This window comes from Oryx dammah, unplaced genomic scaffold (genome assembly GCF_014754425.2).
Source record: "Oryx dammah isolate SB20612 unplaced genomic scaffold, SCBI_Odam_1.1 HiC_scaffold_2, whole genome shotgun sequence".
Lineage (NCBI taxonomy): Eukaryota > Metazoa > Chordata > Mammalia > Artiodactyla > Bovidae > Oryx > Oryx dammah.
In genome coordinates, this window is record NW_024070186.1 from 175,654,257 (window position 1) to 175,679,183 (window position 24,927).

At 40.3% G+C, this 24,927-nt stretch overlaps 1 protein-coding gene across 2 annotated transcripts in view; it reads left to right on the forward strand.

The window, feature by feature from the left end:
- The window catches only part of REXO5 (RNA exonuclease 5), a 57,735-nt gene extending 34,027 nt beyond the window's left edge, over window positions 1-23,708 (forward strand). Inside the window, exons 11-20 of one of the 2 annotated variants that reach the window (XM_040257181.1) lie at window positions 3-94; window positions 837-957; window positions 7,882-7,986; window positions 8,467-8,604; window positions 12,756-12,848; window positions 16,781-16,997; window positions 17,239-17,423; window positions 18,566-18,684; window positions 21,827-21,904; window positions 23,422-23,708. In XM_040257181.1, coding sequence (XP_040113115.1) covers window positions 3-94; window positions 837-957; window positions 7,882-7,986; window positions 8,467-8,604; window positions 12,756-12,848; window positions 16,781-16,997; window positions 17,239-17,423; window positions 18,566-18,684; window positions 21,827-21,904; window positions 23,422-23,464 — 1,191 coding nt within the window. In that variant the 3' untranslated portion in view covers window positions 23,465-23,708. The remainder of the gene's footprint in view (window positions 1-2; window positions 95-836; window positions 958-7,881; window positions 7,987-8,466; window positions 8,605-12,755; window positions 12,849-16,780; window positions 16,998-17,238; window positions 17,424-18,565; window positions 18,685-21,826; window positions 21,905-23,421) is intronic. The other variant, XM_040257187.1, reaches the window with a different exon arrangement.
- The last annotated feature ends 1,219 nt before the right edge of the window (window positions 23,709-24,927 follow it).

A 24,927-nucleotide genomic window follows, 5' to 3' on the forward strand; every position in this document is an offset into this window, starting at 1 on the left:
AGATTGCAGAACTAAATCTGGAGGCACTATCTCGTCACCAGGAAAGCCAAGAGCCAAGAAATACAGCAGTAGTAGTTCAGCAGCTAAATACAAGGTAATATTTTTCAGTTCTAAATAGTTACAAAGATAAATGGAGTATCTGATGGCTTATTTAAAAACAAAACCTGGCAATTTCTTTCTCCTTTTGGGTCTATTGAGAAATGTTTACCAATAATATGAGTAACATTCTTCCGTTACAAAAACTATGGAGGGAAAACTACCATCTGCTTCCCTGAATAGCATGTTTTTCTAATTTTCTGAATATATTGACTTGTCTTAAAATAACTCATTTTACAAAAAAAATGAGACATTGAAATAACATTGAACTAAGTAGCATGAGAGGAGATATAGACTAGTGAGAATTTTGATTAAAGGAGTCAGCTATAGTGTTGATGTCTTGCCCAGATTGGGGAAAATACAAACAACAGATTCAGAAGGGTGTTGTCTCTGCAGCAGCATAGTAAATATATCAGATCCTTTAGAATCTAGCCTAAACTTTGATAAGGAGCTTTGAATATATTTTTTGTTTATCCTTCCTCTCCCTGAATCGAGAGCACCAATGACAAATATAATTTCTATAATGGTGGAAATGTTCTGTATCTGTGCTATCCACATGTGTGAACCTTTTAGTATATGTGACTACTGTGATTAAGGAACTGAATTTTCATTTTATTTAATTTTAGTTAAAATAACCACATGTTGCCAATTGCTACCATGTTAGACAGTACAAGTATAAAGAAGTAACTCTTAGGTTAGGGAAAACTGTTATTCCTATCTTAACCTCTCCTTCTTTACAGTGTTTTAGAATGCCTAGACTCAGTGGGCCAGAAGCTCCTTTTCTTGACCCGGGAGGCAGATGCTAGTGCACTTTCTTCTTCCAAAAACTGTCAAACTATTAAGTGCCTTTCAAATAAAGAGGTGAGTGACCCACTGTGTCTTTGAAGGTTGTATTCAGAGTAGAGGGTAATATAACCCTTCGTAACCTATGCCAGTATCAAACTGTTATTCATCAGCAACCTTGTGTACCATTAGCCAAATTTTGTTTGGAGCACTTTTAGTCTTAGTTACCCAATAGGAGCAGAACTGTCAGCTGGCAGTGTCTTTTTCCAGATTCCAGCAGGCCTGTGGCTTTGGCTGTTGAAGTTCTGTCTCTCATGACATTGATAATTTCATTTTGGGTTTCCTTATAATTAGATTCAGGTTATGCAGACTATAGTTTTTAGCCAGATCATACATAAGTAATAAGTCCTTTTCAGGGTACCACATCAAGAGGCATATTTGTCCATCTGTCCCTCTCTTGTTTTTATTTTGATGATCTTAACAAAATGTTGTCTGCTTTCTCTGTTACAGAGTTACTGCTTTTTCCTCCTACTTCAAATAAGTACTATGTGAGGATATACTTTAAGAAAAGCAGATACCCTGCTTTTAGTCAAAATCCTCTCCTGCTCTTATCAGACTGGTTCCAAATAGGAAAAGGAGTACGTCAAGGCTATATATTGTCACCCTGCTTATTTAACTTCTATGCAGAGTACATCATGAGAAATGCTGGGCTGGAAGAAGCATAAGCTGGAATCAAGGTTGCCGGGAGAAATATCAATAACCTCAGATATGCAGATGATACCACCCTTATGGCAGAAAGTGAAGAGGAACCCAAAAACCTCTTGATGACAGTGAAAGAGGAGAGTGAAAAAGTTGGCTTAAAGCTCAACATTCAGAAAACTAAGATCATGGCATCTGTTCCCATCACTTCATGGGAAATAGGTGGGGAAGCAGTGGAAACAGTGTCAGACTTTAGTTTTTTGGGCTCCAAAATCACTGTAGATGGTGACTGCAGCCATGAAATTAAAAGACGCTTACTCCTTGGAAGGAAAATTATGACCAACCTAGATAGCATATTCAAAAGCAGAGACATTACTTTGCCAACAAAGGTCCATCTTGTCAAGGCTATGGTTTTTCCAGTAGTCATGTATGGATGTGAGAGTTGGACTGTGAAGAAAGCTGAGCACCGAAGAATTGATGCTTTTGGGCTGTGGTGTTGGAGAAGACTCTTGAGAGTCCCTTGGACTGCAAGGAGATCAGTCCTGGGTGTTCTTTGGAAGGACTGATGCTAAAGCTGAAACTCCAGTACTTTGGCCACCTCATGCAAAGAGTTGACTCATTGGAAAAGACTCTGATGCTGGGAGGGATTGGGGGCAGGAGGAGAAGGGGACGACAGAGGATGAGATGGCTGGATGGCATCACCAACTTGATGGACATGAGTTTGAGTGACTCTGGGAGTTGGTGATGGACAGGGACGCCTGGCGTGCTGTGATTCATGGGGTCGCAAAGAGTCGGACACAACTGAGCGACTGAACTGAACTGAACTGGATTCTTAGCTGAACCAACTTTACTGTGATTGTTGTACAAGGATGACTTTCCAACTCTATATACTTCCTCCATATTTACTAGTTGTTACTCAGGATTCTATGAGCAAGAGTCCTCCCATTACCTTATTTATTTGTTCATTCCTTCATTAATTTCATGTGGACCTGTGGATTCCTGTTTTATTTCAGTATGCTCAGTGGTGTCTGACTCTTTGTGACCCATTGGACTCTAGCCCACCAGGCTCCACTGCCTGTGGAATTTTCCACACAAGAATACTGGAGTGGGTTCCAATTTCCTATTCCAGGGGATCTTACGAACCCAGGGATTGAATTCACATCTCTTGCGCCTCCTGCACTGACAGTCAGATTCATTACTACTGCAGCTTCTGGGAAACCCTGTTGATGTCTATACATTTATACAAAATAACTACTGTGAAGCCAAAATGGGTATTTCATTTCTGGACAATTTGAGCTTTTTTTTTTATATGAAACTTAAATATTAGTAGGTACCCTCTTCAGAGGATATTTTATTACTCTGGTTAGGACTCTCAATACTGTGTTGAATGGAGGTGGCAGGAGCAGGCATCTTTGTTCCTGATCTTAGAGAAAAAATTTTTAGTCTTTTTCCTTTGAGTATGATGTTCAATTCAGTTCTGTTCAGTCGTTCAGTCACGTCTGACTCTTTGCGATCCCATGAACCGCAGCACGCCAGGCCTCCCTGTCCATCACCAACTCCCGGAGTCCACCCAAACCCATGTCCATTGAGTCAGTGATGCCATCCAACCATCTCATCCTCTGTCGTCCCCTTCTCCTCCTGCCCTCAATCTTTCCCAGCATCAAGGTCTTTTCCAATGAGTCAGCTCTTCGCATCAGATGGCCAAAGTATTAGGGTTTCAGCTTCAACATCAGTCCTTCCAATGAACACCCAGGACTGATCTCCTTTAGGATGGACTGGTTAGATCTCCTTGCAGTCCAAGGGATTCTCAAGAGTCTTCTCCAACACCACAGTTCAAAAGCATCGATTCTTCTGCACTCAGCTTTCTTTATAGTCCAACTCTCACATCTATACATAAGCACTGGAAAAACCATAGCCTTGACTATGTATGATGTATCTGTACGTATGTATGATATCTGTGGGCTTTTCATATATGGCCTTTATTGTGTTTGGGAAGTTTCCTCCTATTTTTAGTTTTTTTATTGTTTTTATGAACTAGTGTTGAATCTTGTCAAATGCTTATTCTGCAGTTGAATGATCATATGGTTTTGTCTTTTATTCTGTTAATATGGTATATTACATGGAATTGTTTTCATACACTGAAACATCCTTGCATCCCAGGAATAAATTTCACTGGGTCATGGTGTGTAATACTTCCAATGTGTTGTTGAATTCAGTTTGCTAATAACATTTTGCTGTCTAATCATTGGATTGGAAGGATTATTTCCATTTTGTTGTTTTCTGTATATTTTACAGCTTTTTGTCCCTCCTCTCTTTTCTACTGTCTTCCTTTGAGTTTCATTGATTGTATTTGTATGTGGGTGTGTAGAAACAGACTTTGATACCCTTCTCATTTCCTTTTGAGTATGTTCTGTAGATATTTTCTTTGTAGTCATCATTGCAGTTACCTTAAAGTTAAAACATTCTATTTTAAACTGATAACAACTTAGTGTGTTAGTTAGTGTTAGTCGCTCAGTCGTGCCCGACTCTTTGTGAGCCCATGGACTGCAGCCCACCAGGCTCCTCTGTCCATGAGATTTTCCAGGCAAGGATACTGGAGTGGTTGCCATTTCCTTCTCCAGGGTATCTTCCTAACCCAGGGATTGAACCCGGGTCTCTTGCACTGCAGGCAGATTCTTTACCGACTGAGCTACAAGGGAAGCCCCTTCCCTTGATAACAACTTAATTGCATACAAAAATTCTACTCCTATAAGCTCCATACCACTCAACTGTATGTTACTGATATCATAAATTGCATTTTTATATATTATATATAAAATATATATTTATATATATATTATATACACATTAACGACCTCAGATATGTGGATGATACAACTCGAATGGGAGAAAGTGAAGAGGAACTAAAGAGCCTCTTGAGGGCGAAGAGGTGAGTGAAGAAGCTGGCTTAAACTCAGTATTAAAAAACGTAAGATCATGGCATGTGGTCCCATCATTTCATGGCAAATAGAAGAGGAAAAGGTGGAAGCAGTGCCAGATTTTCTCTTTTTAGGCTCTAAAATCACTGCGGATGGTGACTGCAGCCATGAAATTAGAAGGCAATTGCTTCTTGTCAGGAAAGCTGTATCAAACCTATTTGTTGTTGTTCAGTGGCTCAGTCACGTCTGACTCCTTGCAACCGCATGCACTGTACCATGCCAGGCATCCCAGTCCATCACCATCTCTGGGAGCTTGCTCAAACTCATGTCCATTGAGTTGGTGATGCCATCCAACCATCTCATCCTCTGTCATCCCCTTCTACTGCCTTCATCCTTTCCCAGCATCCAGATCTTTTCCAATGAGTCAGCTCTTCTCATAAGGTGGCCACAGTATTGGAGCCTCAGCTCCAGCATCAGTCCTTCCAATGAATATTCAGGACTGATTTCCTTTAGGATGGACTGGTTGAATCTCTTGCAGTCCAAGGGACTCTTGAGAGTCTTCTCCAACACCACAGTTCAAAAGCATTAATTCTTCGGCCCTCAGCTTTTCTATGGTTCAACTCTCACATCCGTACATGACTACTGGAAAAATTATAACTTTGACTAGACGGACCTTTCCGGCAAAGTAATGTCTCTGCTTTTTAATGTGCTGTCTAGGTTTGTCATAGCTTTTCTTCCAAGGAGCAAGCGTCTTTTAATTTCATGATTTTGGAGTCCAAGAAAATAAAGTCTGTCACTGTTTCCATTGTTCCCCATTTATTTGCCATAAAATTTTTCACTCTCCTCTTTCACTTTCATCAAAAAGCTCTTTGGTTCCCCTTCGCTTCCTGCCATAAGGGTCATGCCATCCGCTATCTTAGATATTGATATTTCTCCTGGAAATCTTGATTCCAGCTTGAGCTTCAACTACCCTGGCATTTTGCATGATGTACTCTATATGTAAGTAAATAAACAAGGGGACAGTATACAGCCTTGATGTACTCCTTTCCCAATTTGGAACCAGTCCATTGTTCCATATCAGAACGACAGTTAACATAGGCATGTAGTTATTTTTCCAGGTTTTTGTCAATTTAAGTTCTGGATAATTAAAAGTGAATTTACGCACCAAAATTACATCAATACAAGTGTATTATTTTTATGTGTGTTCATGTATTTACCTTAAGTGGAATACTTTCATGTTGTTGTCTAGTATCCTTTCATCTTAAAGGACCCCCCGTGTAGCATTTCTCATAAGAGCAAGCATAGTGATGATAAACTTCCTCAAGTGTTTTTTTTTAACCTTCATTTTTAAAGCATAGTTTGCTGGATAGTTTTCTTGGTTGATGGGGTTGGTTTGTTTGTTTTTTAGCTTTTTGAATTTTTCACTCTTTTCTGATTTGCAAGGTTTCTGTAAAGAAATCCACTGATAATCTTATGAAAACTTCCTTATATGTGATGAATTGCTGATCTCAAAATTCTCTCTTTAATTTTGTCTTTTAACAAATTTGATTGTAATATGTCTTTGTATTGGTCTCTTTGGATTTATCCTGCTTGGAGTCCTTTCAGTTTATTGAATTTGTATGTTCTTTCCTTTGCTCAGATATGGGGGTTTTTCAGCCATTATTTCTTCAGATAAGCTCTCTATCCCTTTTTCTCTTCTTCTGGGATGCCTATATTTTTCTATATTAGTCCTCTAGATGATGTCCTGTAAGCCTCTTAGATGCTATTTGCTTTTCTTTATTCTTTTTGCTCTAACTTAGTGATTTCAAAGATATATTTTCAAGTTTGCCTAATCAAGTCTGATGTTGAAACCCTTTAGTGAATTTTTCAATTCACTTAATGTATTTTTTAGCTCCAGAGTTTCTTTATATAGTTGCTGTCTCTTTAATGAAATTCTCATTTTGTTCCTGATTTCATTAGTTGTTTATCTTTGTTCTCTTTTTAGTTCACTCTGTATTTCTTTAGGGCAGCTACCTCTCCCATTGTTAGGGCCTGGCATTGTGGAAAGGAAAGCTTTCACTGATCAGCTCAGAGTGAGGTTTCAGGACCTCTCAAACCTACTTTGAGGATGTGTTGTCACTGAGCTTGTGCAGGTGCTTTTAGTTGTCTCATACTCCCCGAGCAGCTTGTCCCTGTTTCCTTTACTGCAGCTCTAATGTGCAGTGATTACAAGTTCATAAGATGTGATTACATCTGTTTTCAGTGACTTACAAGCAAAGCTGCCAGTCCTATCAGTGGTTTGAGTCAAGTGAGACAGAAACTAGTCCCTCAGGCAATGCCCAATCTAACCATGATATTGAGTGCATGGTCCACTCTTGTTTCTGTCCAGAGGGAAGATCCCCAGTATGGGCAGTTTCCTCCATGTTGAGCTCTTCTAGGTCAGATAGTGCAGGCATAGATGGGTATACAAAACTGCATATTTTCTTTTTCCTTTTGCTGGGATCCCTTGTTGTTGTGTCTGGGTGCTGTAGTTCTCCACTGGTCTCTTATATTCTTGCAAAGATATTTTGGCTTACATAGTATTAAAGTGGTGTGTGTGGGAAACTGAGGGCCTAAAGCTTCCTTGTACTCTTATCTTACTGATGTCAGGCTCTCTTTTTTCTTTTTTTAAAGTGTTGATGGTTTTTTTGAGAAAGATGTACTAGGAAGAGTAAATTTATAATGCTCTTGTGAGGGATTGGTTTTATCTTTTCCTATCTTTTATTTCTCTTTTTTCCTTAATTTCTGTCCTGATTTTTTTATTTCTTTTTTTTTTTTTCCTTCACTGCAGTGGCTCCAATAGGGTATTGCCTCTTCTCTATATATCTGATTTTTCCCCAGAAACACTGTTTCCCTGAGGCTGTCAAGTCTCTTCCTTGTAGTCAAGGGCTTGAACCTTCAAAGTTGTGACCTGTGTTCATTGTTTTGGCATTTAGTTGTACTTTTTTCTGGGGCTGATTTTGTTTGTTTCACCCAAGCCTTCTGTGCCCCTTGGTTCCCTGCCCCTCAAAGTCTCTTGCACCTCTTCTCCCTCTTTATTCACAGGCTTGCAACAGTGTGGGGTGATGGTAGCTCTGTTGGAATTTAACTTGTTTCTTTACTTAGAGGTAATTTAAAGGTTGTAATAGTCTGCTTCTTAGTAATGCTAGAGATCTGGGTCATATGTGATTCTGTTCTTTTTACTGATTAGATGGTTTTTTACAAGGCTGTGTGGTGTCACCATTTTTTTTCCAGACCTTGAAGTCAGCCTCATATTGCTTTTTAATATGGGTAAGAAGACAACCATTGTTTCTATTACTGTGGCTCTCCTCCACAAGCCACAATAGACTAGATTCTTGCCTCATCCAGGGTGTGCTGTTTTCTACAGGTTCTTGAGCAGGCTAGAGTGGAAATCCCCCTGTTTCCCTTCAGCATCGTGCAGTTCTCTTTTGAACCCTTTTCACCCAACCTCACTGAAGAGATGAACAAAAGGGTAAGTGAATGGGTTCTACTAGATGATTTATTTGATGACATTATAATCTCCAGTTAAGGAAAGTAATACATACTTATATTAAGTTTACTATGTATTTCTCATAATTTTTTCTATAGGTATATTACCATTTACATTTTTATGATGGGAATCAGACTATATTCTATTTTGCAACTTTATTTTTTCACTTAACAGTATATCTTAAACATCTGTTCATAACACTATATAATCTTTGTGCTGCCTAGTTTTCTATTGTAGGATATACCTATTAATTTCAGCATTTGGATGTGATAAAATTTTGCTATTCCAAATAATGATGCCGTGAAATCCCTGTAGACAAATCCTTGTACATTTGACAGGTGTTTGTGTTGAGAAATTCCTTGAAAGGATTTATCCCATATTTCAACTTATGGTTTCTTTAGATTTGACTTGATTCTCTTTCCACATCCATCTCCTCACTGTATTCTGTTGTTTCTCTTGTAGATAAAGATCAAGTGGACAGAGATGTCAACTGTCTATGCTGGGCCATTTGACAAAAATTGTAACCTCAGGGCTCTGAAGAGGCTGTTTAAGAGTTTTGGTCCAGTCCGGTCAATGACTCTTGTTCTTGAAACACATCAGGTAATGAGACAAGAAAACTTAGATTTTTGATCTTCTAATCTATTGTGGTAAATTCAGATGCCTTCTAGGGCCATTCAGATACTAGTGATTTGAGCTTGACTGTCACCAATTGGAATATGAGACATGCTCTGTTTCATAGTAACAGTGTTGACCCATAAGAATATGTGCCCAGTATTGACAAGATCTGATTTTTTGAGAATCAAGAAATCTGCCAGTACTCATATTGCCTCCAGTTTTCTTAAATGTCATGTTCAGTTCAGTTTCAGTTCAGTCGCTCAATTATGTCTGACTCTTTGCGACCCCGTGAACCACAGCACACCAGGCCTCCCTGTCCATCACCAACTCCCGGAGTCCACCCAAACCCATGTCCATTGAGTGGATGATGCCATCCAACCATCTCATCCTCCATCGTCCCCTTCTCCTCCTGCCCTCAATCTTTCCCAGCATCAGAGTCTTTTCCAGTGAGTCAGCTCTTCGCATCAAGTAGCCAAAGTACTGGAGTTTCAGCTTCAACATCAGTCCTTCCAATGAACACCCAGGACTGATCTCCTTTAGGATGGACTAGTTGGATCTCCTTGCAGTCCAAGGGACTCCCAAGAGTCTTCTCCAACACCATAGTTCAAAAGCATCAATTCTTCAGTGCTCAGCTTTCTTTATAGTCCAACTCTCACATCCATGGAAAAACCATAGCCTTGCCAGATGAAAATTTTATCTACTGGTTTAATGTATCTTATGTACATTGGGTACCTGCTTGTGACCTCAGCTTTAAATGATAAAATGCCCTTTCAAAAAGACCAGTAGCTTCCATGTGTTGTAAGTCTGTAGGGCTTAAAATCCAAAGTATGTTCATAACTGGGTTAAGATACTGGAGGAATACAACCTCTTTTTTTGTTGCTATTAGCTCTCAAATCTCTTGGGAGTTAAGGTTTGTTTATTAATTGGAAAAGACTCTGATGCTGGGAGGGATTGGGGGCAGGAGGAGAAGGGGACGAGCGAGGATGAGATGGCTGGATGGCATTACGGACTCAATGGACATGAGTCTGAGTGAACTCTGGGAGATGGTGATGAACAGGGAGGCCTGGCGTGCTTTGATTCATGGAGTCGCAAAGAGTCGGACACAACTGAGCAACTCTGAACTGAACTGAACTGAACTGCATGTTAGTGCATGTTCAGTCACTTCAGTTGTGTTTGACTTTTTGTGACCATATGGACTGTAGCCCACCAGGTGCTTCAGTCCATGGGATTCTCCACTCAGGAATACTAGAATGGGTTGCCATGCCCTCCTTCAGGGGATATTCCCGACCCAGGGATCAAATCCACATCTCCTGTGTCTCCTGCATTGCAGGCAGATTCTTTATCACTGAACCACTGGGGAAAAAAACCTGATAGTTTAATTACTTTTACTTTTTAAGAAATAATACTTATACATGGTTTTAAAAACTCCTACTTTTTTAGAAGGATGTAATGAGCAAGCCTCCATCTTCACGGTTTAGAAGAAGTTGAATAAAGACAAATTGTTATATGAAGCAATAATAACATTATAAGCACAGTACATAGAGACAGAAAGCCATGAAAAGAATTGAAAATAAAAACTTAGAATATCTGTAGAATGATATACAAAAACTGGTAACAATGAGGGCCTCCAGGGAGAGAGGAACTAGGTGATTAGAAACAGGTTAGGGGAAGACTGTTCACTATAAATTTTTAGTACCTTTATAATTTTGACATAGGTAACTGTTATCTGGTGCAATAAACTATTATATGTAATGGCTATTCAATATAACATTATAATAACTATTAAGTTTAGTAACTATTAAAATGAAGCAAAAATTAAAGTCTCCATAGTGATCTAAGTACAGAATCCTAGGTGTTTAAAATGTTCTTTCCACAAATATTTTATTAATGTCTTTCCTACACCTAAAAATAGAAATAAAAAGATCATCCCTGGGAAGATAGAATGAGGGATAGAAAGGGTATGTCAAGGGACTGTAACTCGTTCCTTTAAGTCTTATTTTTTTTCTTTCTTTTTGTATAATACACATACAATTTGCCTTTTTAACCATTTTTAAATATAGTCGAGTGTTATTTAAGTACATTGTCTTCAGAACTTTTTCATCATCTCATACTGAAACTCTGTACCCATTAAACAGTAACTCCCCAGTCCTCTTTACCCCAGTCCTATTAAATACTGTCATATTTCCTGTCTTATAAATTTGACTACTCTATATTACCATGTAAGTGGAATCCTACAATATTTGTCCTTTTGTGTCTGGCTTGTTTCACTTAGCATAATATCTTCAGGGTTCACCCATGATGTAGTACGTATCAGAGTTCTTTTCAAGGCTGGATTATATTCCATTGTATGATTATACCACATTTTGTTTATCCATTCATCCATTGATGAATATTTGAATTGTTTCCACCTTTTAGCTATTCTGAATAGTGCTACTATGAAATGAGCATGGATGTAAAAGTATCTAAGTCCCTGTTTTCATTTCTTTTGGGTATATGATAATTCTGTGTTTCATTTTTTGAGGAACTGCCATACTGTTTTCTATAGCAGATGCATCATTTTACACTTGCACCTGCAATGCCAAGGGTTTCAGTTTCTCCATATTTCAGCTGACACTTGGTGTTTGTTTTTTTGGGGGAGAGTGGAGGTGTGGGAACCCCATGTGGGATCTTAGTTCCCTGACCAGAGATCAAACCTGTGCCCCCAGCACTGGAAGCACAGAATCCTAACCACTAGACCACAAGGGAATTCCCCCAACACTTGGTTATTTTTGTTGTTTTTGGTTTGCGGGGCATTTTTTGTTTTGATCCATCCTAATGGGTGTGAGCCAGGGTGGCTTCCCTGATGGCTCAGAGGTTAAAGCGTCTGCCTGCAATGTTCGATCCCTGGGTTGGGAAGATCCCCTGGAGAAAGAAATGGCAACCCACTCCAGTATTCTTGCCTGGAGAATCCCATGGACGGAGGAGCCTGGTAGGCTACAGTCCACGGGGTCACCAAGAGTCAGACACGACTGAGTGACTTCACTTCACTTCACAATGGATGTGATGTAATATCTTGTGGTTTTTCTTGACTTTCATCTCCCTAATGATTAATGATGTTGAGTATCTCTGTATGTTTATTGGCCATTTGTATATCTTCTTTGGAGAAATGCCTCTCCAAGTCCTTTGCCTATTTTTTAATTGGGTTGTTTGATGTTTTTGTTGAGTCTTAGTAGTTCTCTATATATTTTATTTTTTAATTCTTATTTATTTGGCTGTACCAGGTCTTACTTGCAGTTTGATCTTTGTTGGGACACGCAGACTTTTTAGTTGCAGAATATGGGATCTAGTTCCCTGACCAGGGATCAAACCCAGCTCCCCTGCATTGGGAGCACAGAGTCTTAGCCACTGGACCACCAGGGAAGTCCCCTATATATTTTGACTCCTTCAGTAGATATCTGATTTGCAAATATTTTCTCCCATTCTTTCTGCTGCCTTTTGACATTGTTGATGGTTCTTCCTTAATGCACATTTTGATTTCGTTCTCTCTCCTTTTTTTTTATTTTGTTGCCTGTGTCTTTGGTGTCATATTCAAGAAATCATTGTCAAATCCAATAAAATGAAGGTTATCTATGGGAGCACTTTAATCTCTATGATGATGTTATGGCTTAGACTATCACATAGATTTAGCTATTCTGGTTTGATCAAATGGAAAAGCAGTAAATTTGAAGACACAAATCCAGTGGAAGAACTTAACCTCCAGAAATTTGTGGGAAGGCTACTTATTTTAAAAATTAAGCTAATAAGACAAATGGGAATCTCTGCCTGTGTCTTAGAGTGATGACTTTAGTGATTAAGAATAAATAATATGAAAAGCAATTTAGGCAGTAAATAATTTTGTTGCTTATCCCATAGCACCCAGAGAGAGAAAGGCTTCAATTTTAAGTGACAAATTTAAGGTTATTTTCTGAGAAACCAGGTCCTGTATGTGGTGATTCTACTTAAAATGACAGTTTGTGATCATTGTCTAGCCCAGCACAGCAGGAACATCCATTCTGGTGACTTTGGCCACTGTAGTTTAGGGAGACTCTATTCCCAGCCCCTTCTCTGGCAGTTTGAGCCTGCAAAGCCAAAGTAAGAAAATCTTGGTGTTCCTGCAGCCACATCTCTGTATACAGTATGAAGTCCTGGAAGCTGCCCAGCTGGCCATAGAGTCTTTGGATGGCGTCCTGATAGAGGGTTCCTGCATCAAGGTAAGGTCACCAGAGAAAGCATAAAGTAGTTCCCTTCACTCAACCTTGTATTTTCCATATCCATATTTACTCAACTTTGTATTTACAGTGCTGTAAGACATAACAGCTTAGACAAGCACCCTTCAGAAGCTTAGACATGAGCCGTTCTATTATGGAAAGGCTTCATCCAAGCCTAGTATTCTTATAGTGGTGACCTGGCACATGATAACTTTCATTTTTGTCAAAATCAACCTGGGCTACACTGGCATTGTCCTTCTACTCTTTATCACTCAGTTCAGTTCAGTTCAGTCGCTCAGTCGTGTCTGGTTCTTTGCATCCCCATGAATCACAGTACACCAGGCCTCCTTGTCCATCACCAACTCCCGGAGTTCACTCAGACTCAAGTCCATCGAGTTGGTTATGCCATCCAGCCATCTCATCCTCTGTAGTCCCCTTCTCCTCCTGCCCCCAATCCCTCCCAGCATCAGAGTCTTTAACAATGAGTCAACTCTTCGCATGAGGTGGCCAAAGTATTGGACTTTCAGCTTCAGCATCAGTCCTTCCAATGAATACCCAGGACTGATCTCCTTTAGGATGGACTGATTGGATCTCCTTGTAGTCCAAGGGACCCTCAAGAGTCTTCTCCAACACCATAGTTCAAAAGCATCAATTCTTCGGTGCTCAGCTTTCTTCACAGTCCAACTCTCACATCCATACAGGACCACTGGAAAAATCATAGTCTTGACTAGACGGACCTTTGTTGACAAAGTAATATTTCTGCTTTTCAATATGCTATCTAGGTTGGTCATAACTTTCCTTCCAAGGAGTAAGCGTCTTTTAATTTCATGGCTGCAGTCACCATCTGCAGGGATTTTGGAGTCCAGAAAAATAAAGTCAGCCACTATTTCCACTGTTTCCCCATCTATCTGCCATGAAGTGATGGGACCAGATACCATGATCTTCGTTTTCTGAATGTTGAGCTTTAAGCCAACTTTTTCACTCTCCTCTTTCACTTTCATCAAGAGGCTTTTTATTAGTTCCTCTTCATTTTCTGCCATAAGGGTGGTGTCATCTGCATATCTGAGGTTATTGAGATTTCTCCTGGCAATCTTGATTCCAGCTTGTGCTTCATCCAGCCCAGCGTTTCTCATGATGTACTCTGCATAGAAGTTAAATAAGCAGGGTGACAATATACAGCCTTGATGTACTCCTTTTCCTTTTTGGAACCAGTCTGTTGTTCCATATCCAGTTCTAACTGTTCCTTCCTGACGTGCATATAGGTTTCCAAAGAGGCAGGTCAGGTGGTCTGGTATTCCCATCTCTTTCAGAGTTTTCCACAGTTTACTGTGATCCACACAGTCAAGGGCTTTGGCATAGTCAATAAAGCAGAAATAGATGTTTTCCTGGAACTCCCTTGCTTTTTCGATGATCCAGCAGATGTTGGCAATTTGATCTCTGGTTCCTCTGCCTTTTCTAAATCCAGCTTGAACATCTGGAAGTTCACAGTTCATGTACTGCTGTAGCCTGGCTTGGAGAATTTTGAGCATTACTTTACTAGCATGTGAGATGAGTGCAATTGTGCGGTAGTTTGAGCATTCTTTGGCATTACCTTTCTTTGGGATTGGAATGAAAACTGACGTTTTCCAGTCCTGTGGCCACTGCTGAGTTTTCCAAATTTGCTGGCATATTGAGTGCAGCACTTTCACAGCATCATCTTTCAGGATTTGAAATAGCTCAACTGGAATTCCATCACCTCCACTAGCTTTGTTCATAGTGATGGTTTCTAAGGCCCACTTGACTTCACATTCCAGGATGCCTTGCTCTAGGTGAGTGATCACACCATTGTGATTATCTGGGTCGTGAAGCTCTGTTTTGTACAGTTCTTCTGTGTATTCTTGCCACCTCTTCCTAATATCTTCTGCTTCTGTTTGGTCCATACCATTTCTGTCCTTTATTGAGTCCACCTTTTCATGCAATATTCCCTTGGTATCTCTAATTTTCTTGTAGAGATCTCTAGTCTTTCCCATTCTGTTGTTTTCCTCTCTTTCTTTGCATTGATCACTGAGGAAGGCTTTCTCATCTCTCCTTGCTATTCTTTGGAACTCTGCATTCTGATGCTTATATCTTTCCTTTTCTCCTTTGCTTTTCACTTCTTTTCACAGCTATTTGTAAGGCCTCTTCAGACAGCTATTTTGCTTTTTTGCATTTCTTTTCCATGGAGATGGTCTTGATCCCTGTGTCCTGTACAATGTCACGAACCTCCATCCATATTTCATCAGGTACTCTGTCTATCAGATCTAGTCCCTTAAATCTATTTCTCACTTCCACTGTATAATCATAAGGGATTTGATTCAGGTCAGACCTGAATGGTCTAGTGGTTTTCCCTACTTTGTTAAATTTAAGTCTGAATTTAGCAATAAAGAGTTCTTGATCTGAACCACTGTCAGCTCCCAGTCTTGTTTTTGCTTACTGTATAGAGCTTCTCCATCTTTGGCTGCAAAGAATATAATCAATCTGATTTCAGTGTTGACCATCTGGTGATGTCCATGTGTAGAGTCTTCTCTTGTGTTGTTGGAAGAAGGTGTTTGCTATGACCAGTGCATTCTCTTGGCAAAACTCTATTAGCCTTTGCCCTGCTTCATTCCGTACTCCATGGCCAAATTTGCCTGTTACTCCAGGTGTTTCTCGACTTCCTACTTTTGCATTCCAGTCCCGTATAATGAGAAGGACATCTTTTTTGGGTGTTAGTTCTAAAAGGCCTTGTAGGTCTTCATAGAACCGTTCAACTTCAGCTTCTGCATTACTGGTTGGGGCATAGGCTTGGATTACCATGATATTGAATGGTTTGCCTTGGAGACGAACAGAGATCATTCTCGTTTTTGAGATTGCATCCAAGTACTGGATTTCAGACTCTTTTGTTGGCCATAATGGCTACTCCATTTCTTCTAAGGGATTCCTGCTCACAGTAGTAGATATCATAATGGTCATCTGAGTTAAACTCACCCATTCCAGCCCATTTTAGTTCGCTGATTGCTAGAATGCCAGCGTTCACTCTTGCCATCTCCTGTTTGACCACTTCCAATTTGCCTTGTTTCATGGACCTAACATTCCAGGTTCCTATGCAATATTGCTCTTTACAGCATTGAACCTTGCTTCTATCATCAGTCACATCCACAGCTGTGTATTGTTTTTGCTTTGGCTCCATCCCTTCATTCTTCCAGAGTTATTTCTCCACTGATCTCCAGTAGCATATTGGGCACCTACTGACCTGGGAGTTCCTCTTTCAGTATCCTACCATTTTGCCTTTTCATACTGTTCATGGGGTTCTCAAGGCAAGAATAGTGAAGTGGTTTGTCATTCCCTTCTCCAGTGGACCACATTCTGTCAGACCTCTCCACCATGACCCTCCCATCTTGGGTGGCCCCAAATGGCATGGCTTAGTTTCACTGAGTTAGAGAAGGCTACGGTCCATGTGATCAGATTGGCTAGTTTTCTGTGATAATGGTTTCAGTGTGTCTGCCCTCTGATGCCCTCTCACAACACCTACCATCTTACTTGGGTTTCTCTTACCTTGGACTCTTTATCACTACTTAGATCCAAATGGTTTGTTTGTTTTATGGTTGCCCTTTAGCTTTCAGGGAAATCAATGGTATCTTGATGTTTCTTATGTAATTAAACCAGAATTTCATTGGTGTAGAAGGCAGAGAACTGATTCCCATTGCAGGTGGTGAGGTGAAAAGGAAAGGTAAGAGAGTATTATTTACACAGAAATATTTACTTTGTATTTATTTATCTATTTTGTAAATTTCTACCATAGTCCTTTGGAGCAGTTATCATTAGCCTGTGTATATAGATAAGGAATCTTAAGAATTAAGTTACTTGCTAGTATGTAACAGGCCTGGGGACTGCAAGTAGTGACTTTTCTAGCATTAATGCCATCTTTCCTTCATTAGGTGCAGAGGCCTGTGACAGAACTCACCCTTGATTGTGACACCCTTGTGAATGAGTTGGAACAAGATTCTGAGAACCGAGGTACTATATACCTGTCTGGAGTGAGTGAAACCTTCAAAGAACACCTGTTGCAACAGTGTAGCCTCTTCCTGGGCCTGGAAGCTATGATCTTGCCTAAAGATCTTAAAAGTGGAAAGCATAAAAGATATTGTTTCTTGAGTAAGTCTATGCCACCAAATATAGCCTTGGGGAAGGAGATTAAATGGTGATAACATGAGATCAGAGAAAGGAAATGTTCACCAAATAGGCTCTCCTGGGCTGGATCAGGTCAGCATCTCCTGATTTTGTCCTTCTTCCTTGGCTCTGGGTGAGCTCCATCTTGGATGGTGATCAGTTTTGTTTTGGATTTGTTTTTTTTTTTTTGGTCCTTAATGACAGAACAGAGTATTCTTGTTTTCAGGATTCAAAACATTTGGCAGTGCCCAGAGGGCCCTCAACATTTTCACGGGCAAGGACTGGAAGCTAAAAGGCAGGCATGCCCTAACACCCAGGCACCTCCATGCCTGGCTCAGGGGCTCACCTCACGAATCAAGGCTACCAGGGGTTCGTGTCATACCTCCCCCTTCGGAGCAGGAGGCCTTGCAGGTGAGTGAGTTAATGAGTGTATCCTGGGGCTTGAGGGGAAAGGTAGCTCGATACTTTAGTTTTCTTGGTCTTGGTGTTGGCCTTCTGATATTTATGGAAATTAGTCATGAGAGTCCTGGCACTAATCTTCACTCTCCAGCTTCTTCCAGCCCTGGACACACCTTTCTTTCTCCAAGATATCTCATACTTTGTCTCCTCCAAACTTGCTAAAATCAAGTTTTCAAGGTGGCTCTCCAAGGGATTTTGAGGGGCTGATACAGGAAGTTGGAGAGCTGGACAAGTCTTAAGTGATCTAAGGTTTCCTGCAGTGTGTATATACAGAAGATGATTTTTGGTGGTCATAAGTGGACCTCATTTTTCAGTTTTTTTTAGTTATGAACTTTTTTTTTCTAACATTTATTTAAGGTAACAACCATCACATTGAACCTATGATTACATGGAAAGTATTATTTTAAAAGTGAAAGTGAAGTCCCTCAGGCATGTCCAACTCTTTGCAACCCCATGGAATGTAGCCTGCCAGGCTCCTCCATCCATGGGATTTTCCAGGCAAGAATACTGGAGTGGGTTGCCGTTTCCTTCTCTAGGGGATCTTCCTGACCCAGGGATTGAACCTGTGTCTCCTGCATTGCAGGCAGACTCTACCATCTGAGCCACCAGGGTGCCCTAGTATTACTTAGATGAAGCTAAGGAAGAAGTTGATTCACTTTAAAGAAAACCATTAGGGAATATCCAACAGAAGGGTGAAGATAGGAGGTGAATGTCTTAAGTTTGGGAAACTCTGCCCTAGTCTCATGTCCCACATTTAGCAGATGAGAAATAGAGATGAGAACTAGTGAATGATTTGCCCAGGTCACAAATATGCTTAATAGCAGAGGCCAGACTAGAGCTCTCCTTAGTGATTTGGTTCCCCTAACTCAGGGCCCTGGAAGATCCATCTGGAGGAATGGACAGCAGCTGTCCTAAACTGACTTGAAAGCCTGGGGAGGCTGGGATGGGCCGGGAACCCTATAGTATAGATTCTGGCTTCACACTGAGGATTTGAACAGAGCCTTTCCTGGGAGCCTGAGGAGGAATGTTGACGTCTGTCCAAAAGTGAGCAGTGGGTACCCTGGCTGAGTGTCTATATCTGGCTTTGATTCTAGATGCTGAAGATGGACCACCCAAAGATAGCTGCCTGGCACTGGGGTCGGAAGATAGGAAAGCTCTACCACAACCTGTGTTCAGGCACCCTCTGCCTGATCTTGCTGCCAGGAACCAAGAGGTAAGGATTGAAGGGTTGTTCCTTCATAATTCTGACCTCTGGACTTAAGCTTTTATTGGAGAAAGGCCTTTGGTTGATATCCAGGCACATAAATGAAGACTAAAATGAATCATCTCTTTAACTCTCACAGTTCTAAGAGATAGGTTATTGTATTCCTATTTTCCGTGTATTTGCTCTTCTGTAACTACATTTTGTGGTCCCTCAAGGAGATGGCTCATCCCAGTTTAAAGGCAGAGATCTAGATCCTACAGCCTCTCTAGAACAAGAAGCATTTGAGTAAAAACTGGTCAAGAAGTTCTAGGCAAGGCACAGGCTCAGATGTGACCAGAGCCTACCTTTCCCACATATAAGGAATGTGTTCCTGTTTTCCCTGCCCTTTCCCCCTTTACCAGTTCTGTTAACTTTTAAGAGATAATGCCTGTTTTGTTGATTCTAAGCCTGAGGAGTAGTGGAGCAGGACTCTGGGTCTAGTGCCAGCTGTATCACTTAACTTTTCTGACAAGTAGTGGCCAAGCCACCTTCCCATTATGGATCTATTTCCCTTTGGTAAGATGAGGGATTTAAAATAAATCAGTAATTTTCAAATACTTTAAACTATAAAAATGAAAGTGTTAATAGCTCAGTCATGTCTGACTCTTTGCAACCCCATAGACCTGTAGCCCACCAGGCTTCATATAATTTCCCAGTCAAGAATACAGGAGTGGGTTGCCATTCCCTTCGCAAGGGGATCTTCCCGACCTGGGGAGCGAACCCGGGTCTCCTGCATTCCAAGCAGATTCTTTACCACTGAGCCACCAGGAGTCAGTTCTTTAAACTATAAAACCCTTTATTAAAGAGAAAAAATTTGATGTTAAATCTTTACTGAGGCATAAAGATGAGCAGTTCTGAAATGGGTGAGTAGGTATATGAATGAACATGTGTATAGGGGGAGGAGGGAAAGAGGGCAGTGGCTCTTTTGAAATAAGCAGTTTGAAAATCACTGGATTGTATTATTTCTAATAAGTCCCTTAAAATTCTGACATTCTAGGATTATTTCACAGGCCCAGGGTTCCAGGTGGTGAAACATGAATGCCTCAGGCCTTGAATCCTGGATCAGAAGTTAATTTCCTGTCATAAAATTCTTATAATATGTATTAGGGCTACTAGTGAAACAGGCTACCTGCTGGGCAGCTTATGAGAATTACTGTGTCTGAGAAACAAATAATTACTAGATGTTTACAGCAAAAAAAAAAAAAAAAATCTTGGACCTGAAACAGGCTTATAGGTAGACTTAACAGTAAGAGGTTAAAAAAGTGACCCAAAATTGCCAAAGAAAAAAAAAGCTTTTTGGTTAACAGTGTGGTCTCTAAAAGGGGCAAACTTGAACTTGCCTGGACAAAACTTCTCAGACCTAGTGCTATGGAGGTTGAGGTAAAATAGGCAAGTCTTCATGTACCAAGTAGAATACTTAGCTTGTAAGTATTCTACTCCCATTGTATAGGTAAACTAAGCAAGAGAGGGTCAAAGCTTTCTTCTTCTAGAAGTGGTTGGGATGTTCTCAGGGGATGAAGGCTTAGAGGCGGGAACATTGAGTCAGGGAGCAAAAAAGCTTAAGTTCTGACTGAGGCAAAGGTCCCAAAGGCATGTTTGACAAGTCAGGAGAAAACTGGAAAAAGCAAATCCTGTAGTAACAAAACCTGATGTTAGTCCTTTGTTTCAAAAGTTAAACTCTCATTTCTGTAGTCATAATGATCTGTAGCCAGCAGCAGGAGCATGTTATTTCCCCAAGCTATACGCCTTCTGTGTGACTGACTTCTTTTGGCCTCTCCTGTGCAGTGTCTCCATGATGCCAGCAGATAACATTTGGGAAATAGTAAAAGTGGCTCAGGAAAGAGTAGCAAGGAGAGTAGGTTTTCCCTCATGCTGGGAGCTTGACTCAGCTCTTAATAATTACTGCAATTCATCAAACCCTTAATAAATGTCAAAGTACTGCTAAGTGTTTTACATGCAGTTTTGGTTAAGGTTATTGCATCTCCATTTTAATAAGATGAGGAAAAGGCTCAGGTTAAGCAACTTGCCTAAGGTCACACAGCTAGTAAGTGCACAATTAATACTTGAATTATGAAGTGTGAACTGTTACTTGTTCAGTCATGTCTGACTCTCTGTAACCCCATGGACTAGAGCCCACCAGGCTTCTCTGTCCATGGGATTCTCCAGGCAAGATTACTGGAGTGGGTTGCCACTCCGTTCTCCCAACCCAGCAATCGAACCCTGGTCTCCTGCATTGCAGGCAGATTCTTTACTGTATTTGAATTATGATTGTCTCTAATTCCAGAGCCACTCTCCGGCACTCATAACTCCAGTTCTCCATACCCAAAAGGCCTGTGGCTTGTTAGCTTAAGTTCAGACATTAGGTGGAGACAGATTCTGTGTTTGTCTTTGCTCATTTCCGCCTCCTCCGCCTTGGAGAGCACCTCAGCCCTCTCACCCAGTTCCATGAGTATTCACTATGATGTCGTAGGAAATTAAAATATATCAGGTGGCTCCTAAATTCTAAGCAATGTGCTAGGTGTTTCACAACATAATTAAAAGCTAACATAAAGTTTTAAACAGTGCCTGGCATGTGTTAGGTGCTACAGAAGTAGTTTTAGCAAAACGACATTCTAACAGCAGTTTAAAAGGATTCTGATGACAGACTGTTGTTACCTACAGCAGTACCTACTCAAGGTACATAAGCTGTTTGGGAGGAGTAAATGAGGACATATCTACAATTCTTACTGCTTGACTTGCAGTAAGTGCTCCATCAACATTAATATTAGCTGTTACAGTCTACAGTCCTTCCCAAAGCCCCATGAGATAGTAATTTAAATATTTAATATTTCTTTATCATTGAAGAAACTGAGTTTGAGATCATTCACCCTTAGTTGAGATGTGCCTCACATCTGTTAAGTGGCAGAGCAGTGATTTGATTCTGGGCATCTGGGACTAGTCAGTATTCTTTCCACTGAACTATTTTCAGCAGGCACCTTTCCATAGGCTGTCTACCTACCTGACCCTCACCCCCATGGCACACACACATACAAAAAAACCGTTTCTCCTTTACTTTACTTTTTGTCAACAGGGTTGAATGAATGGTTAACTGTCTACTCCTCCTCCATTACAGCACTCATGGATCACTCTCTGGCCTAGGACTGATGGGAATAAAAGATGAAGAGGAAAGCACCACTCCAAATATGTGTTTGTGAGTTTGCCCACCACTTTGCAGGTGTCATTTCTTAATCCCTTGTGGGCAATGGCAGAAAATGTGGTCAGGCTGCAGGCACTCCACAGGCTGCCAGACCTCTCTATATAGCAGATAGTCTAGTCCATTTATATGGCATGTACAAATTTTCAATAAATACCTAAAATTCAAACCTCATCTTAAGAGTGAGGGGAGGCTACCAGTTTGTACTTTGGTGTCAGTGGGTTTATATGCAAGTATTCTCGCAGCTGCTTATTTCATGTAGCACTCCTATTAAATGGTATACTGTATATAAGTAAGGAAACCAGGAAGAAAAAACCCAGACAGTATGTGGTTTGTCAAAGTTGTAACATCTGTGAAGCAGATTTCTGTAAGGCAAACTACTTTCTATTGAATGACTGTTATAAAATTGAAAGAAAAAGGCTGACTGAAAATCTGGCAGGTCCACAGAAGAAAATAGAAGGCTCTTAGCTTTTACCAACCCAGGAAACCCTCTTTCAGTTCAATTTTTAGGAACGCTTCCTTCCAGAGTGACTGCAGTGTTACCCTTTACCAGTAGGTGCCTCCAACACCAGCAGTCCTAACTTAGAAGCTTCAATTTCTAAGTTTTTTTCTAAAAAAAACCTTGCTTTTAAAAAAATTAACTTTCAAATTATCAACATTCTGTGTTGGAAAGGACATGGGCACAGGCACACAGAGTTCCAAAACTGATAGCTGATACTGGCTGCCCTTCTGGAAAGATGAACTGATCTGTCAAGCAATATGTATCATTCCAAAAAACTCTGTAAATTGCTCCCTACCCTGGGACCCAGCAGTTCTCCTCCTAGAGTATTATCCTACAGTAACAAGAGTTTCTCAAAAACATGTATGGAAGATATGCTAAAGGGGTATTTGGTGGAATTCTATTCTTTAAAAATTATGTGTGTGTGTAAATAAAATTTAGTGAAAGATCTACAAGCAGCAGCAGCAGACCTCTGGATCCAGACTACCTGACTGTGAATTCCAGCGTTCCTACTTTTAGTTGTGTGAACCTGAATAAATTAACACCTCTGTGCTTGGTACATAACAATGGTATACATCTTACAGGATTGTTGTGAAGATGAGATTATGCATTCATAATATATCATAGGTTGTATAATGCATGGAGAGTTACAGAATACTCTGTATAGTTGAGTAGAAAAAAGACATGCATAGGCTTGGAACAAAACCTGGAAGGCTACATGGCAAAATATGAACAGTTTTTATCTCTGGCTGGTGGGACTGGCAGATTCAGTTTTACCAAATGCTTTTCTGAAAGTAGGCTGGTTTGTTTTTTAAAATCAGCATATATTTGTTTTATAATCAGAAAAAAATAATTTACTTAAAATTAACTCTTAAGGTTGGGCATTTGAGTCCGTGTTTAATCCTTTAAATGCAACTTCCACAAGATCTGAAAGTTGGGAACCAGAAGCTAGAACTGAAGAGCTTGATTTTGGATTGAGATACCACCATTTGAAGTTCCCTTGTAAATTCCCTAGGTGGACTGCTGACCTCAGCTGCAAGGCCTTGAGAACATCTTGAAACAGTGTTGCTGGATTCTTTCCTACTGCAGAACTCCAAAGCTGTGGGAGTTTAGCTGCTGTTTACCTCTTGAGACTCCAGTCCTGAGACATAAAATAAATGTCTGCATGAAGGCTGGCACTTCAGCTCTGCTGCTGGGCCAATCACTTTACCTTGTTTGAGCCCATTCCTACAGCTCTGTAAAATGAGGATGTATCTACTTTTAAGGATATGAATATTCAAAGATTCAGTCTGTGAAAAATGACTGAGTAGTGAAATGTGTTATGAATTATTTTCCCTCTCTGAGCCTCAGTTTCCTCATTTAAAATTTTTTTTCATTTTGGCCACAGCACACAGCTTGACAGTTCCCCAAACAGGGTTGACCAGGGAATGCTGTTTCCTCACTTTAAAGATGGCAACATAATTACCTACCTAATAAGGTGGTTATGAGAATTAAGTTAGGGAAACCCTACATTTTATTGAGGATCATTTCTGAACTGAAGACTCACAGAGCAGATCAAGGCTTCCTGTGCCAAGAGCACTCCCTTTGCTCCTAGGGACAGCCAAGGCTTTCCTTTTTCTTGATGGGGTGAAGTTTCCCCATGGGCCCCCAACTCTAGAACTCTGCAGAGATAGGCCCAGACCATAAAGTCTCTTGAGGCTCCAGTCTGCACATATTGTTCTTTCTGATGCTCCCACCTTTTGGAAGCCAAAGCTGCCAACTTGGCCTCTTGCAAAACACATTCCATTCATAAGTGCGTTTGTGCATTTTTCCTCCCACACCCTTCTAGGCAGCCACTGCTGAGCTGCCAAGGCAGCTGCTAGAGAAGCAACTTCTCATTTGGGGGAAAAAAGCAACTTGAAGGATTTTCACAGAATACTTGGTTTAGGCTTTGAACATACTACTCCCAAACTTTCTAGCCTCCTCACCCATATGGGGTTGTTTAGTAAAACACTCAGCCATGTTATTTTCATTTCCTTCTGTCCCCCATTTTGTAAATTCTCGTCTCTGTTATAAAGGAAACCCATTAATGGAAACTTGAAAAATCCAGAAGTTAAAATCATACCTAATCCCACCACACCACTATTTTACAATCTTCTATCATACATTTTCCACTATTCAAAAGCAGTTTTTAATAGCTGCATAATATTCCAACATTCTGATGTGTGCCATAATTTCTAAACCAGTCCCGAGTTATCCCCAAATGATGCTGCCAATCATATCCTTGCACATCTTTGGCAATAATTATTTCTTGAGGAAAAATTCCTAGAAGTGAATTTAATTGGGCTAAAGAGTATGAAGTACTGAAGGTTTTTTTAATTCCGGAAAAGTTTTTACCTTGCTAGCATTTTTTCAAATCTGTCAATTTGATAGATTTAAAAGTTTTTCATTTTAGGTTTAATTTAGGACTTAAAATCTATTTATTCAAATACCCTTTAGATTGTCATCTACTATTTTTTCCAGAAGCTTTTGGCCAATTGTT